The 17,732-nt window shown below is 48.9% G+C and overlaps 1 protein-coding gene across 34 annotated transcripts in view; it reads right to left on the bottom strand.

Annotated features, from left to right (window-relative positions):
• DTNB (dystrobrevin beta) overlaps positions 1–17,732 on the bottom strand; it is a 384,446-nt gene that overhangs the window by 126,565 nt on the left and 240,149 nt on the right. For 26 of the 34 annotated variants that reach the window (XR_010600030.1, XR_010600025.1, XR_010600027.1 and 23 more), the window contains one exon: positions 5,890–5,979. The exons of 5 other annotated variants lie outside the window; for them this stretch is intronic. Coding sequence is in view for 13 of the 29 variants with exons in the window: in XM_065590084.1 (XP_065446156.1) it covers positions 5,890–5,979 (90 nt within the window). In the remaining 16 variants the exon portion in view is untranslated. The remainder of the gene's footprint in view (positions 1–5,889; positions 5,980–17,732) is intronic. 3 more of the 34 variants (XR_010600038.1, XR_010600040.1, XR_010600039.1) reach the window with 1 other exon arrangement.

Here is a 17,732-nt window from a genome sequence, read left to right as displayed (position 1 = left end):
TGTCTTATTATCTATCCCTTTCCTAATTGTCCCTAACATTGTTAGCTTTGTTGACTGCCGCTGCACATTGAACAGATGTTTTCAGAGAACTATCCACAATGATTCCAAGATCTGGTTCTTCAGTGGTAACAGCTAATTTAGACCCCATCATTTTTACATGTAATCGGGATTATGTTTTCCAATGTGCATTACTTTGCATTTATCAACATTGAATTTCATTTGCCATTTTGCCGCCCAGCCACCCAGTTTTGTGAAATTCTTTTGTAACTCTTTGCAGTCACCTTTTCACTTAACTATGTGAGCAAATTTAAGAACATAAGAATGGCCACGCTGGGTCAGACCATAGGTCCATCTAGCCCAGTATCCTGTCTTCCGACAGTGGCCAATGCCAGGTGCCCCAGAGGGAATGAACAGAACAGGGAATCATCAAGTGATCCATGCCCGGTCACCCATTCCCAGCTTCTGGCAAACAGAGGCTAGGGAGACCATCCCTGCCCAGCCTGGCTAATAGCCATTGATTCTGTATTGTCTGCAAACTTTGCCACCTCATTGTTTACCCCTTTTCCCAGATCATTTATGAATATGTTGAACAGCACTGGTCCCAGTACAGATCCTTGGGGGACCTAGCTATTTACCTCTCTCCACTGTGAAAACTGACTTTCTCTTCCTATCCTTTGTTTCCTGTCTTCTAACCAGTTACTGATCCATGAGAGGACCTTCCCTCTTATGTCATGATTGCTTAGTTTGCTTAAAAGCCTTTAGCCTTTGACTAGGTCTCTCACTTTCTGAAAGTCCAATTACACCCTTGTCCATTTTTTTTGATCCCCTCAACGAATTCTAATAGATTGGTGAGGCATGATTTCCCTTTATAAAATCCCTGTTGGCTCTTCTCCAACAAACCGTGTTCATCTATGTGTCTGATAATTTTGGTGGGTGATCCTCAGGACTAATGGGAAATCTATGGTGGGAAGAGAGCACAACATGGGTCTCAAACTATTTATATATCCAGCAAAGTGCTTATACTAGTCTGGTGAGCCTGGCAGGGCATAACTAATATATAACACACTATAAACTTTAGAAATTGTTTTAAACTAAACAACTTTTAAAATATAATAATATCAAGCTCCCATGGACAAACAGTAAGTTTTGAATTAATTGAAATTAGTCAATATAAAGACCTGCTATGAGCTCAGACTATGGGCTGCAAAGTTCCCATTACAACAAATCAGAAGTGAGATGCCATGTGAAAGAGCAGGCTTTTAAAGTTAGTGTTAAATTGAAATATTTGCCTTTGTTGCTGGTGTCTGATTCAGTCACTACAGTATGTCTTTTTTCTCCACTATAGTTTGTCTTTAAAATGATAGGTAATAAAATATTTTAATAAGGCTCAATTTGGCGATGTAGCCTAATGCCAGAAGGACTTGCTTCTTGATACTGGATCCACAGATGTAGTGCTGGATGTCAGAAAACATGCAGTGATGTGCACCTATGCATTTGCAATCAAATGCAGGATCAGAATCAAGCCCTAAAAATGAAATGATGGTAAAGAAATAAATGCTAAGTGCCGGCAGGACACTTTTTAAAATATCTGCATTACTTTGTACAATCATTAACTACACCTTAATTTCACAGGCAAATATTCATTTTAATTAAACAGTAGAATTCAAGTTACATAGCTCACATTTATTTTAAAATGTGGATTTGTTCAAATTCATTAACTTGGACTCCTCCAGACTTAGGTGGTCAGTCAGAGGAGGGTGTCAGAGGTTATATCTTACACAGCAGGGAAGCGTGAGGAAGCTGAATTAAGGTAATGCTGTAATTTACAGACTGAAAGGCCTGGAAGTGGTGTAAATAATACCAGTTCAGATATACCTCTGAATTTGGCCTACTGTGTGTCCATAAACAGAATAATTTGAAGATATTCAGTGATCTAGATGCACTGATACTAGAGAAAGAGGGGCCTGTAAGGTAAGGTGAAAATTTAGGAAAGTAGTATTAAGAGATGAGATAAACCATTGTATTGGCCTTGATGATCTTTCCCTGTTTCTATTTCCCACCCACCCCCATAACACTGTATATTCAAAACACATTTTCTGAACCATGGCACATTTTTATTGTGGGTCCACCTTCCCTACCTTGCTTTCTGAATTTGATTTTGAGACCTGTGTGGATTTCATCAGCAATTTAAGCTGTTTGACCCCTTCTTTCTAGTCAGCTCTCTTGCTGCAGGACCTTTCGTTCCCTTCTCCCTTTGTCCATGATTTGGTATCTCTTAACTGTGTCTCACTTCCTGAAACAGTTTCTCTTTATGCTAAAATGTATGAGAAAAAAAATCTTCAAAAATTAATATTGTAATGGAGAAAATCTACAGTTTCTTCTTCATTACTGTCAGAAGTCTTGTGTGTGCAGAAAGGTACTTGAGTTCGAACTTGCCTCCTTTACCTCAGACTTCCACATGTCAATTAATACAGAACTCAGGCTTCATGCATGGAAACAGAAGGCACAATTCACCATTCAGTGCAATACACATGTACCATATCTAACAATACTGTAGGAATATTATAAAGGGTATTAAACAGCAATCTATGAAATGTCACAGAATCCTATATCCTGCTTCACGAAGTAAAGAAAAATAATTTACTTGTAGTTACTGCTCTGAAGCCAATCTCACAGGATTCTCACTCTTACGACTGTTTCTTCTAACACAAGACCAGTTCAGAATTTTTGGCCTTTGAGGGCAGCAGGAGGAGGGTAAAGTGTGAGCCTGAATGAGCCATATTGGCTACCATGCACTACCTGTACAGGCTATTTTCAAAATGGCCCTTTCCAAGAAATGATAAGATACTTACAGATAAGCAAGTTATGTAATAACATAATTTCCCCTACTTTAAAGACATTGGGCCAAAGTCTCCAGACCGCTCTGACCACTTTGTGTTGCTTACAGAATGCAAAGTGGACATAAACTCACCAGAAATTCCTAGCAGAGAATTTCTCTTCTGGAGGGGAATGGCATAGAGCGAGCATCAGTCATTCCCCTTCCCCCAGTGGACAGGAGCATGTCAGGGAAGACCTGGGGAGTAACAACTGAGCTTCACTATGCCTAATCCTTCACTGGAATAAAGGATTTTACGTCAGCAGCACAGATTAGAGCAGGGTCCTTCTGTTCTAACTTATGCTGGGGCCAGGCAGCCTCAAATCAGGATGCCACAACTGGCTCCCTGAGACCGCCACTCTCCACTACAGCTTGGACATACCGGAGAAGAAGGGCTGCTGTCTCCACAGGATTCTCACACTTGAATGGTAAGAAGTTTGAGGATGTCCCAAACAAAAAATAGGCTGCAACAGGCAGCAACAGAAAAGACCATCAGAATCAATGAGAAATTTTAGCTGCTAACAGATACCAGAGAGACTCTGACACTGGAATGTGAAGGTAGCAATAAAAGTGAGAAAATGACTTCAAATAGAGATATTTGGCTAACAGAACATAAAATCCCCCAAATAAACAAAACTCCTCTGGGGTGCGGTGGGGAGAGTTGGTTCTCTCCTATTTAGGAAATATGTTCTCAGGAGGCTGGTTCCAATCAATATCACTTTATGGATGCGTGAAGAGAGGTCCGTGTTGCTGCTCTGCAGAGGACAGCAAGGGAGATTTCTTTCACACAGGCAGAGTCAACTAAAGCTTGTTAAAAAATTAAAAAATGTTAAAAAATTTCTAAATTTCTAAATTTCTAAAGCTGTTTCCATTTCATGGGGTTCAAGACAGACCCATGTTTCATTTTTTCAACATTTTAATTGATTTTTTATCAATGGTTATTGAAATTGGTTTCCCACAAAACCCAATTTTCAATAAATGAAGGATTTTTATAACAGTTTTGATGTTTTTTAAAAATTGATAGAAAGTGGAATGGGGACAGTTGGTCCAAGTATCTCTCTTTTGTGTCCCTTGTGGATTCCTGGGTGTGTCCCAACTAAGAGCTAGCTTTCTTGGAGGGGTTGGAGGTGTTCTCCATGACTTGTGTGCACATGGTTTGATTCCAAACCAATTTCAAAGTCCCACACATTATGAGTGGCTTCCAGTCAGAAAATACAATGAATAAGGTTTACATTGTTGTGTCCCAGGGGCATCTCTTGGACCCAGTGGGCTCCCTTCCTCTTTTGAAGACACAGCTATAATATCGGGTAATTGGGTGAAATGCAATGGTCTGTGTGACACAGGAGGTCAGACAGGATAAATCTAAAGGCCCCTTCTGTCCTTAAATTCTATGAATCTATAAAAGAAGAGGGAGTGATTATTATTATTCACTGAGTGTGTATGAGTCCTGGAATAGCAGGCCACCTCCACCTTTGGCAATGACTTTTTATGGTGCATAGAGAATCCCACCAGTTTACCTCAGGCAGAAGGATGTAACCTGTACATGGGATTCTTGACGGCTGGGAGAGATCAAAAGAATGGCAATCGGAGGTGGAGGCTTCACTGGGGATGTGGAGGAGCACTCTCTACTGATCAACTCTGCCAGACACACTGAGGGCAGAATTTATTTAATTTTTAAAAAACATGTCAATATGCTTTGGAAGGAGCAAAATCCTCCCTCTGAGACCAAGTGTTCCAACATTTTGCAGTGTGGCAGCTATTAGCTACATCTAGTAGTTTCTCAAATCTCATGTATGTGCCTTGAAGTGCAGTCAGTGTGACAGCCCCTCATCACCAGCTCCTTTTCATCTTAAGCTGAAATAACTACACTAATCCTTTGATGGGGGGAGTCAGGAATTCCTTGCTTGTTACATGGTGGACAGTGCTATATGCTGCTGGGTAAACAGGTGTTAGCAGAGAATAGTGACTCAACCTTCAGGGGGAATGACTGACTTCTCTCCATGATTTGGAAAGCTAGAGCTCATCTTTCCCACATATCTGTGGGACAGAAATTGCTAAATGAAAGAATGATGGCATATGGCCTTCTTCCAGAAATCTTAGCCAGTGGGCACATGTGGACAGGTTGATGCAAAGTCTCCAGGCACACCTTCTAGGGCTCTGCACCTCCTCTTCCTCTCCAGCACAGATTCGCCTCTGTTAATGGATCATTAGGCCCCAAAGTGGGGTGGGGAAGACTTGCAGGCCAGGGAAGCAAAGTGGTAGAAAATGAAGTTATGGTGGAGTGAAGCCACCATGCTTTAGAGCTCTGGGGGAAACCTTTCTAGACCTCTCTCTTTATACAGAATCTAGATTTACAGATATAAAAGGTAAATGCACACAGCCACTAATTGTAAGTGAGAAGAGGGGATCTCTCCAAAGCACTTACCAAACTTCTCACACACTGTTTCGGAAAGATAAAGGACTGGAGTTTTGAGACCATGGCATGTTACGTAAGTCATGTGCATGTGTATTTTCAGAATGATTTGAAGGATTCTCGACAGACTTGCCCCAGTTGCATCTCCTGGGGCACATATACCCTTGAGTAGAGCAGTGAATAGGATCTAAAAAAAAATGGTTTAGTGTCCATGAACCACTATGCTGAAACCATTTTAGTGTTTTCCTAGAACTACCATTAAATTGGCCAGTTTTTAATGCATTTTTAGAACTAAGTTCATAATTGAAAAAAAAAAAAAAAGAATTAAAGCGACAGTTGCACAAAACCCTGAGAAAACTCTGAAGACACCAAAAAATATGTTTTTGATTTAAATAAAATTCACCCTGGGATAAAGGGTGAGAAAAGCCCTGCACACCATATAAGCACCATGTAAGCTCTTAATAAGAGGCTTAAGTGCTGTGGAGGGCCTTGTGCAGACCTACTGCCATGGGGTGACCCTCACCTCCTTGCTGTAAATCTCCCAAAGAAAACAGCATTATTGTCCCCAAACCCACTCCATGAAAGCTTTCCTAACACTAACCGTGTACCGTTCTGTAGCCGGCTCACATATGTTGCTATCAGTGCATGCTCATCAGCTAAACGATTGGCAGTGTCCAGTCTGTACTGCAACCTAGTAGTAATGAAGGCAAAGAAAGCAAACAAAACATAAAAAATAAATATAAAGCAAATTATTAATGTGTTAACAAAACACAGGTAACAGTAATTAAAATGAACAGAGATTGATGAACAGTTAAAAAAATACACGTTTCAACAAGAGTCACATGAAAATGATACCTACTAACAACTGGGTGCTCCCAGATAATTCCCCCCCAAATACCCTATCAATCTGTGGGGTTCCTTCCAACCTGCATTTAGCTGTTTCATTTCTGGAAGGCACACACATATCACAAGGATTTTAAGATAGCAAGTCATTTTAAAATATGTTTTTGCTTCTCAAATTTCCTGTGCCTGTGTAATTTTCTTTCGTTCCTGTATTAGGTATTGAAAACCGGCCTTTCAGCATGACATTCCAATTAAGTCCTACTCTAGACATGTCCAGGAAGGCATTTGTTTTGGAGATATCTTTTAAAACATGACACCTATTGCTTTCAGTGGCAGTGCACTGGATACTCAGAAACCACAATCCACATTTCTCAGACACACAAGCTCTTTCTTCTTTGTAAGGTACAGCTGGCTGCTATATAAATCTGCCGGAAGCATAGCAAGACCTTATAATGAAGAAGCAAAATGGAATTACCCTCGTAAACCCCTATGGGCAACAAGCAACCTTTCCAATAATGGGTTTGTAACAAGCGAGAGAATTAACATTAAGCACTGTACAGAAAGAACTCCTGAGCAATCTATGTACGCCTGTCTTTTGTGAAACCTGACTACTGTGAGATACTGAAAAGCTTTAATTTTAGATCCCCATTATAGCAGGCCTACAGTTGTAACCACTATGCTGAAGACAGCAAAACAGTTTCCATTATAACCTGTTCCATATGTTCTTACCTTTGTGAAAAATTCAGCAAAAATGGTTGAACTTTTAAATTTGAAATGGACATCGCCCTCATTGAAGACTAGCACTTTTAGTTTTTGGAGGAAAAAAGGGTTTTAATTTAAAATATAATGATGTTTGAAAACTGTCCTGATCATGCATGGCAGATTTTTCACTCAGTCTCTAAGTGTATTGCACATGAGTGTGCAACTAAATTAACTGACAAAAACCTTTGTTAATGCAGAGTTAAGTTTGCCCAGTGGTATCGTCTGCCTTTCTGAGTTCAGCAAAACTCAAACCATGGAAAACCAGGAAATGAAGAGTTAAGGTACATGCCAACACAACCTTTGCAGTTGAGGCGCTGCTGTGGCTGGCCAAACGTTAAAGGATACTATGTCATTCCTAAACGATCATTCCTGTCCTGTACAACTTTGGCTTGGTCCACGCCGGGGCGGGGGATCGATCTAGGAAACGCAAAAGACGGTTACTCACCGTTGTAACTGTTGTTCTTCGAGATGTGTTGCTCATATCCATTCCATTAGGTGTGTGCGCGCCGCGTGCACGATCGTCGGAAGATTTTTACCCTAGCAACACCGGCGGGTCGGCTGTGGAGCCCCCTAGAGTGGCGCCTTCATGGCGCTGAATATATACCCCAGCCGACCCGGCGCCCCCTCAGTTCCTTCTTGCCGGCTACTCCGACAGTGGGGACGGAGGGCGGGTTTGGAATGGATATGAGCAACACATCTCGAAGAACAACAGTTACAACGGTGAGTAACCGTCTTTTCTTCTTCGAGTGCTTGCTCATATCCATTCCATTAGGTGACTCCCAAGCCCAACTTAGGTGGTGGGGTCGGAGTGAGACATTGCTGTGTGCAAAACCGCTGATCCAAAGGCAGCATCGTCCCTGGACTGCTGCACTAGTGCATAGTGTTCTGTAAACGTGTGGACTGACGACCAAACCGCAGCTCTACAAATGTCCTGGATCGGAACTTGCGCCAGGAAAGCCGCCGAGGAAGCTTGGGCCCTCGTGGAGTGAGCGGTGAGGTGGGGTGCTGAGACACCTGCCAGGTCGTAGCAAGTCCGGATGCAAGACGTAATCCAGGAGGATAGGCGTTGTGATGAGACCGGTGAGCCTTTCATTCGGTCGGCCACTGCAACGAAGAGTTGCGTCGTCTTTCTAAAGGGCCTTGTGCGGTCAATATAGAAGGCCAGGGCCCTGCGTACGTCCAGAGAATGCAAACGTTGATCCTGGCGAGAAGCATGTGGTTTAGGGTGAAAGACCGGGAGAAATATATCCTGGTTGATATGAAATGGAGAAACCACCTTAGGGAGAAAGGCAGGATGTGGACGAAGCTGCACTTTATCCTTATGGAAAACTGTGTAAGGGGGCTCGGATGTAAGCGCCCTGAGTTCAGAAACGCGCCTTGCTGAGGTGATGGCTACGAGGAAGGCTGTCTTCCAGGATAGGTACAGAAGTGAACAGGTGGCCAGTGGCTCGAATGGATGACCTGTGAGCTTGGAAAGAACCAGGTTGAGGTCCCACGTCGGAACGGGCTGACGTTGTTGTGGGTACATCCGGTCTAAGCCCTTGAGGAATCTAACGACCATCGGGTTAGAGAATACCGAAGACGCGAGTTCCCCTGGATGGAAGGCCGATATAGCGGCCAGGTGAACTCTAATTGAAGATATCGCCAACCCCTGCTGTTTTAGGGAGAGGAGATATTCCAAAATAAGAGGAATAGGTGCGTGCAACGGGGACGTGGCTCGTTGTTCGCACCAACAGGAGAACCGCTTCCACTTGGCCAAGTATGTGGTCCGTGTTGAGGGCTTCCTACTGCTCAGCAGAATCTGTTGGACAGAGTGTGAACACTGTTGCTCTGCCTGGGTGAACCATGGAGCAGCCACGCCGTGAGGTGGAGTGATTGCAGGTCGGGGTGACGCAGCCGGCCGTGGTTCTGCGTGATGAGATCCGGATACAACGGAAGCGGGATCGGTGTCTGAACCGAGAGTTCCAACAGCGTGGTGTACCAATGTTGTCTCGGCCACGCTGGAGCGACCAGAATTACCTGTGCCTGGTCTCTGCGCAATTTGAGCAGTACCTTGTGGACCAGAGGAAACGGAGGGAAGGCATAAAACAGGTGGTCCTTCCAGGGAAGGAGAAACGCGTCCGAGAGGGAGCCCGGGGCTCGACCTTGCAGGGAGCAGAACACGTGACACTTCCTGTTGTCTCGAGATGCAAACAGGTCTATCTGGGGAAACCCCCACTTCTGGAAAACGGAATGTATGATGTCCGGACGGATAGACCACTCGTGTGTTTGAAAGGACCTGCTGAGTCGGTCCGCCAGAGTGTTCTGGACTCCAGGGAGGAACGATGCCGTGAGAAGGATTGAGTGGGCGATGCAGAAGTCCCACAGGCGAATGGCCTCCTGGCATAGAATTGACGAACGTGCTCCTCCCTGCTTGTTGATGTAAAACATGGCCGTGGTGTTGTCGATGAGAACTAACACGCAGCGACCACGTAGGAGGTTGAGAAATGCCTGGCACGCCAGGCGCACCGCCATCAGTTCCCGAACATTGATGTGCAGGGCTAGCTGGGATGCAGTCCACAGGCCCTGGGTATGGTGCTCGTTGAGATGGGCGCCCCAACCCAGAGATGAAGCGTCTGTGACCAGGTGTAGAGAGGGTTGTGGGGCGTGAAACGGCATCCCTTCGCAAACCACATTGTGATCTAGCCACCATGTGAGGGAGGTCAGGACCGAGTTCGGGATTGTGACCACCATATTCAGGCTGTCCCGATGTGGGCGGTATATTGATGACACCCAGGTCTGGAGTGGGCGAAGCCGAAGTCTGGCATGCCTGGTTACGTACGTGCAGGAAGCCATGTGACCCAGCAGGGTAAGGCACGACCTCACCGTGGTAGTTGGGAAGGCCTTGAGTCCTTGGATGAGGCTCGTGATGGTGCAAAAGCGATTGTCTGGCAGGATGGCTTGTGCGCGTCTGGAGTCTAGAACCGCACCGATGAATTCTATTCTCTGGGTAGGTTCTAGAGTGGATTTGTCCTTGTTGAGTAGGATACCCAACTTGTTGAATGTGCGCACTATTATGTGGACGTGATCGCGAACTTGTTCTTTGGTGCGACCGCGTACCAGCCAGTCGTCTAGGTACGGGAACACCTGTATCCCTTGCCGACGAAGGTACGCTGCCACGACAGCCATACATTTCGTGAACACCCGTGGGGCCGAGGATAGGCCGAAGGGAAGGACTGCAAATTGGTAGTGCACCCTGTTTACCACGAATCGCAGGAAGCGTCTGTGAGGCGTGTAAATAGCAATGTGAAAGTATGCGTCTTTCATGTCGAGGGCGGCGAACCAGTCTCCAGGATCGAGGGAAGGGATAATGGCCCCCAGAGAGACCATGCGGAACTTCAACTTTACTACGAATTTGTTGAGTCCGCGCAAGTCCAAGATGGGTCGCAGACCTCCTTTGGACTTGGGGATGAGGAAGTAACGGGAATAGAATCCCCTGCCCCTTAATTCCACTGGAACCTCCTCTATGGCCCCCATGGCGAGGAGCGTAGAAACTTCCTGTATAAGAAGTTGCTCGTGAGAAGGGTCCCTGAAGAGGGACGGGGAAGGGGGGGAGGAGGGGGGAAATGAAGAAAACTGGATAGCGTATCCCCTCTCCACCGTGCGGAGGACCCAACGGTCCGAAGTTATAAGGGACCAAGCACGGTGGAAGTGGGAGAGGCGATCCCGAAAGGAGGGGGCTGGATCCTGGGGGATGACTGGGGCGCCGTCCTCGACCGCACCTTCAAAAGTTCTGCCTGGGGCCTGAAGGTGGTCTAGGTGGCCCCTGGTTCTGGCCGGGTTGAGGGCCGGTCCACCTTCTTCTACCACCTCGCCCTCGCCTCCGGGCCGAGTCCTGTCTCTGACGAGGCGGGGGGGGGGTAGAAGCGCTGAGGCTGCGGCCTAAATGGCCTGCGCTGGGGGCCCACAACATGCATCCCCAGGGAGCGCATGATTATTCTCGAGTCCTTGAGGCTCTGCAGGCGAGAGTCCGTCTTATCTGAGAACAATCCATGACCCTCAAAAGGCAGATCTTGTAGGGTTTGCTGCAGCTCCGGAGGCAAACCCGAAACCTGAAGCCAGGAGATCCTGCGCATAGCGATACCCGAAGCCAGGGTCCTCGCCGCTGAGTCTGCAATGTCCAAGGAGGCCTGCAAGGAGGTCCGAGCCACCTTCTTGCCCTCCTCTACCATGGCTCCAAACTCTTCCCTGGACTCTTGGGGAATCAACTCCTTAAACTTCCCCATAGAGTTCCAGGAGTTGAAATTGTAGCGGCTCAGTAGCGCCTGTTGGTTCGCCGCTCTAAGTTGTAGCCCTCCGGCTGAGTAAACCTTACGGCCAAACAGATCGAGCCGCTTAGCCTCTTTTGATTTAGGCGCTGCAGCCTGCTGGCCGTGGCGCTCTCGTGCATTCACTGATTCCACCACCAGTGAACACGGTTGAGGGTGGGTATACAAGTACCCATAGTCCTTAGACGGGACAAAGTATTTTCTTTCCACCCCTCTCGCTGTGGGTGGAATGGAGGCAGGAGTTTGCCATATCGTATCCGCATTCGTTTGTATCGTGCGGATCAAAGGTAACGCCACCCTCGATGGGGCATCTGCTCCAAGGATGTTCACGATCGGGTCGTGCACCTCCACTATCTCCTCCGCCTGCAGGTCCATATTACGGGCCATCCTACGCAGGAGGTCCTGGTGAGCCCGAAGATCTATCGGAGGGGGACACGTACATGAAGTGCCCGCCACTGCCTCGTCCGGAGAGGAGGAAGAGGATGCCTCCGGCGGTACCGGATCCAAGGGGGGGTCCTGATCCCCCTGCTCTTGGGCCGGGGCATCACCTGCACTTGGGTCCCTGGTGTCGGGTGGCGTGGACACCGAAGCCTCCATGCCTCCTGGCGGAGGCCGAGAGATGGTGGATTCTGGGGCCCTTCTGACCGAGTGACCCGAGCGAGAGGTCGATGGTATTGGAGCCCCTTGCTCTTGGTGGTACGCCCACGGGGTCCAAAACGACCAGTGAGATGGTCCATGAGAGTGGTCCTCTGCCATCTCTTGCCAGTGGCCGAAATTTTGTTCCTCGGCGTGCCCTTGAGGGGGGTATGCCGATCTCGACAGGTCCTCCGAGGAACGAGACGCCGATCTTGACGGCCATGGCGGTGCCGAGAGAGATGAAACCATCCCGGTGGGCTGCGGTGCCGCACGGTGCCGGTCCGGAGATGATCTATCTCTGCGCGGTGCCGGCGATCGGTGCCGGGACCGCGACCGGTGCCGATGACCTCGTCGGTGCCGGGAGTCGGATCTGGACCTCGACGAGGATCTGGAGTATGCCCGGTGCCGGGAGCGACCCCTCGACGTCGAGCGTCGACCGTAGCGGTGCCGAGAGCTACGTCTCGACGTTGATCGGTGCCGACGATCATATCGGTGCCGAGACGAAGAGCGGTGCCGCGAAGAAGATCTTGGCCGCGAGTACGACCGGTGCCGAGACGATATTCGGTGCCGGGACTGCGAGCGGCGTGGGGACCTGCTTCGGGACCTGGATCGGTGCCGAGGTTCCAGCCCTTGAGATGGCGGGCGCATCAAGGCAGGTTTCCCCCTCGACTGGACCGGGCGAGTCAACGGTGCAGTCGGTGCCGGTGGTTGAGGCGGTGCCGGCTCCGTGAGAGCTATTAAGTCTCTCGCCGCCGCGAAGGTCTCTGGAGTCGACGGGAGGCACTGTATCACCGCCGGCCTGGGGGGAGACGCTATTTGCACCGGACTCAACGGCCTCGGCGCCGGAGTCGACGGTGCCGGAGGCACCTGTTTTCGTTGCTCCACCGGCGGACGCGGCTCTACCCCCGGCACTGGGGGAGCTGGCGTCTTCGGCACGGATGTCCCCGTCTTATGGGCTTTTTTATGCCCTGGGGATAAGGACCGGCGCCGAGGCACTTGCTGTGTCTGCGGTGCCGACGAGGTCCGGTGCCGGGGAGGCTTGTCTGACGCCACTCGCGTGGTCGTCGTAGCCGGTGCCGCCGGGGCACTGCGCACCGAGGTGCTAGGTGCCGGGGCCTTGCCCGTGGAAGGAGTGTCCGGGCTAAGAGCCACCTCCATCAGAAGTTGCCTGAGCCGAAAGTCCCGCTCCTTCTTGGTCCTCGGTCGGAAGGCCTTACAGATTTTACACTTATCTGTCTGGTGTGACTCTCCCAGGCACTTCAGACAGGAGTCGTGCGGGTCGCTCGTGGGCATAGGTTTAGCGCAGGAGGCGCACAGCTTGAAGCCGGGAGCGTTGGGCATGAGCCCGGCCCCGCGGCCGGGGGAGAAAGGGGGGAGACGACCCCCTTAATCCCCTGGACTACTTAGAACAACTTTAAAACTACTTAACTAATTTACAACAAACTCTAGAACTATAACTATAACTACAACTATGATACAACAAGATAAGCTAGGGAAAGTGGAGAACAGCTAAGCAGCGCTCCACAGTTCCAACGACCGTCAGGGGCGGTAAGAAGGAACTGAGGGGGCGCCGGGTCGGCTGGGGTATATATTCAGCGCCATGAAGGCGCCACTCTAGGGGGCTCCACAGCCGACCCGCCGGTGTTGCTAGGGTAAAAATCTTCCGACGATCGTGCACGCGGCGCGCACACACCTAATGGAATGGATATGAGCAAGCACTCGAAGAAGAACTTCAGCTACGAGAATAGCGTAGCTGAAGTCGACGTTTCCTAGATCGAACTAAGTTTACTTACTGCGGGTCCACGCGGCGAGCAGGAGTTCCGCAGTCGATGGGGGAGTGCTTCTGGGATCGATTTATCACATCCAGATGAGACACGATAAATCGATCCCAGAAGATCGATCTCTACCCGCCGAATCAGGCGGGTAGTGTGGACCTAGCCTTTGTTATAGTGGGATGGTGGTAATAGTTGAATAACCCCATTCAGCCATTAGCACTTCAAAGGCAATTCACAGGTAAAAAGTTGCTCCTTGCTGTCTGATGCCCTCTGCTGCTGTGAACACACCACAGGCAGCAGTTTACTAGAAGGTCACATAGTTCCTTGGTTATGTAGGCTAAGCTGTACATATGGCGAGCCAGGTCCCCTGTGCACACAGCAGCCAGGCCTCTCCAACCACACCCTAGCCCACACAGTTCACTGCTGCTCCAGACGCCCCCTTTCCCCTGACCTCAGGTAGAGATCGCTTGTACTTGAACTCTGAATTTCCTAGTTTTCAGAGAGTTAAGTTTAGCAACACTCCACATTCTGGAAGGGCACCAGGCACCAATGGGAAACCATAACTCTGCGTTAAAGTGTCTGGGCATTTAATTCCTTGGTTTGAAAACAAAATAATTTCTTAGCACACCCATTTACCACAGTGCAGCTCTCTTCCTCCACTGCCTCTGGCCCCTGGTCAATGATTGCCCTGCCCACAGAATGTGCTAGCTGTATGCTAATCCTTTCACTGCCCCTGCATCATCTCATCAGCTCCCATCTCTCTGTCCTTCCCCAAACACCCTCCCCATGGACGGCGCGTGACTCCTGCATTTGGGGAGGCTGGGCATAAGCACTGGAAGCTCCCAAGAAGTGCATGGGGGCACCGGCACTGGACCGTGGCTCTACTCCCCTGCTTTGCCCTGAGGCCTGCCCCCGCTCGGCCTTCTCCCCCAAGGCCCCGCCCATGTTCCACTCCACCGCAGGCTCCGCTCCTGCTCAGCCCCCCTGCCCGCCACACGCTCCTTTCTCCTCCTTCCCCAAGGCCCCCCTCCTGCTGCTCATGCCTCTGCACCCCTGTGGATGGGGGGGGCCTCAGGGGACGGGGTGGAAAGGCACAAGCAGCGGGGCCTCAGGGGAAGAGGCGGAGCGGGGACAGGAAGAGGAACAGTGTGGGTGGGGCCACAGGGGAAGAGGACAAGCAGGAGCGGGGCCTCAGGGTGGGGTTACGGCCCGGGTGCCCTATCAGCAGCAGCGCTCCGAAGGTGGAGGGCCAGCATGCCACCAGAGGGAGGTGCGCCGCATCCTGTTTGGGGAGGCTGAGCCTCCCCTGACCTCTTATACCTGCCACCCATAATCCTCCCCATGAAGAGGCACGTGTCAGCATGGGATGCGCAGGTGAAGGAGCTGGAGAGCGAAGGCAGGATTAGTGCAGGGACGAGCATGGAGTCAGTGGGGACATGAGAGTAAGGATGGACCGGTGGTTAGGAGCCAGGAGACCTGGGTTCAATTTCCTGCTCTGCAACAAACTCGCTGTGTGATCTAAGGCAAGTCACTTATGTCTTGTCTACCCAGGCAAGTTAATTCAGATTGAGGTAGGGTGTGAATTTAAAGTGGAATAGTTCTTCCTGAATAGCTCTCTGTGTGAATACTTCTGTTCCAGAGTAAATGCCTTATTCTGAATTATCTTAATCCACAAAGTGGATTAACAGTTAATCAGGAACCTCAAGTCTCTTTGTGTCTCATTTTCCCTTTTGTAAAAAAGGGGCTAATAGCATTTCCCTACCTCACAGGGATGTTGTGAGGATAAATGCATTAAACATTGCGAGGACTCAGATACTACAGTGATAGGGGCCATGAAAGTACATATTACTCATTGACTGATTGGGAGGGAACAGAGCTGAAGCCCCTCCAACACCCCCACTGCACAGATCTGACCCTTTCCACCTACTCTTTCCTGCACTGGTCCAACACTCCCCCTTCCTGCTCCAATGCCCGTATCCTCCTCCACCCCCACAACTGCACAGACTTCCCTACCACTCCAGCATTCCCTCCAACATGCCCATTGCTTCAAACCTCCCCATACTCCCTTGCTACTCCAAGCTCCTCCCTGCACATCACCACTCTTTGTGCTTTCCCCACCCCCCAGCTTCACCCTCCTCCTTACCACTCCATGCATCTGGTAAGCTTAGAGGGACAATAGGGAGGTGGTGGGGCTGTGAGGAGTGCCTGTATCAGCTGGAGGCAGGAAGGGGCAAGTGAGTGGAGATGCAAAATCCCTATGGTAGATCTGGGCCTAGTGTATGGGGAAGGTGTTCTGTACATTCATCTGGCAGCACAAGAGGCTCAGAGATGTATGAAATGGCCCATTCATCTCAATGAGGTGTTCTCTGCTCAGTGACCACACTTAATTGAGATGAACACAGCCAGAAACAACAGCTCTGAGACATGTGAACAGATCCATTTATCTCACCAGCTGTTCTCATCCCCGCCTTCCCAGTGCTTGTGAGCCTGTGACATGCACCTGTCTCAGCGCTTTGTGCTTGGTGCGTGCTCTGACCATGCCTGTTCTCAACATTCCATGCAGAGGAGCAGAGCTTCCACACTGGGGAAGGTGAAAGAGACACTCTGGTGTGCCACTATAATAAGAGTCAGATTGTGCTCTGCTGCTTTGAGGGTGCCAACATACAAGATACACTCCCACCACTCTAGGTACTTATATAGCTCCCTTCACAACAGTATCTCAACACATCACGGACGTTAATGAAATCACAGACAAAACACTTTGTCAATACACAGTTAAGGTTATCTGGTGGTATATTTAGGCCTGCCTCCGTGCAGGGGACTGGACTGGACTAGATGGACTATCGAGGTCCCTCCCAGTCCTACATTTCTATGATTCTCTCTCTTGCCCTTTCAGAATATCAAGTTCAGCAAAACTCAAATGTCTGAAAACCAGGAAATACAGAATTAAGGTACATATCCAAGCAATGTTAACTTTCCCCCCCGGAACTGGCAATAGTCACTGGAATTATCTGCATGCACTTCAGCTGAATTCGCTGTTAGGTGCAACTGTATCGAATGGAGGAATTAGCTGGAGCAGCTTGGCAGTGCTCTGATTGTGAGAATGGTCCAAAATTCAGGTGAAAAAATCAGTAAAAACCAAGTAACAGCTTTTGTAAAACCTGGGAAGTTTTCAGTAAAAAAAATAAATAAAAAGATATTAAAAGCAGAAAATGAAGGGCCTTAGACCTACGGTACAAACACACTTAGTGTGCAGCATGCTGAAACACTGTAGATTTACAGCTCAGCTTGCTGCTCAGTAAATGTTTGTGTGGCGTATAGGGCATGTGTAGGTAGCTCCTGTCCAGTACAGTGCAACGGCTGAGCAAACAGGGCAGAGTTAAGGTTGTGTGGGCGTGTACTATAAGAAACAGTTATTAACCTTTCAATAACTGTTGTTCTTCGAGATGTTTTGCACATGTCCATTCCACTGTAGGTGATCGTGCTCGCCAGTGCACATTTGTCAGAGAGATTTTCCCTCGGCGGTAGCCATTGGGGCAGCTAGAGCGCCTTGTGGTAGCTTGCGCACAGAGCGCAGGCATAAAGGTGGAGTCACCCTTGCCCCCCTCAGCTCCTTCTCACTGGAAGACTCTGACAGAGAGGGGAAGGAGGGCAGGTCATGGAATGGGTATGTGCAACACATCTCAAAGAACAGTTACGGAAAGGTCAGTAACTGTTTCTTCCTCTTTAAGTGATTGCAGGTGTCCATTCTACTATCGGTGACTCACAAGCAGTCCCAATTGGAGGTGGGTTCGGAATCTGTTTGAACAAGGACTGGAGGACCACTTGTCCAAATTTAGTATCGTCTCTAGATTGTTGAGAGATACTGTAGCGAGAGGCAAATCATAGAATCATAGGACTGGAAGGGACCTTGAGAGGTCATCTAGTCTAGTCCCCCGCACTCATGGTAGGACTAAGTATTATCTAGACCATTCCTGACAGGTGTTTGTCTAACCTGCTCTTAAAAATCTCCAATGATAGAGATTCCAGAATCTCCCTAGACAATTTTATTCCAGTGCTTAACCACCCTGACAGGTAGGAAGCTTTTCCTAATGTCCAACCTAAACCTCCCTTGCTGCAAT

This window comes from Chrysemys picta, chromosome 3 (genome assembly GCF_011386835.1).
Source record: "Chrysemys picta bellii isolate R12L10 chromosome 3, ASM1138683v2, whole genome shotgun sequence".
NCBI classification, from domain to species: Eukaryota; Metazoa; Chordata; order Testudines; family Emydidae; genus Chrysemys; species Chrysemys picta.
This window is presented reverse-complemented; position numbering and strand designations above follow the sequence as displayed.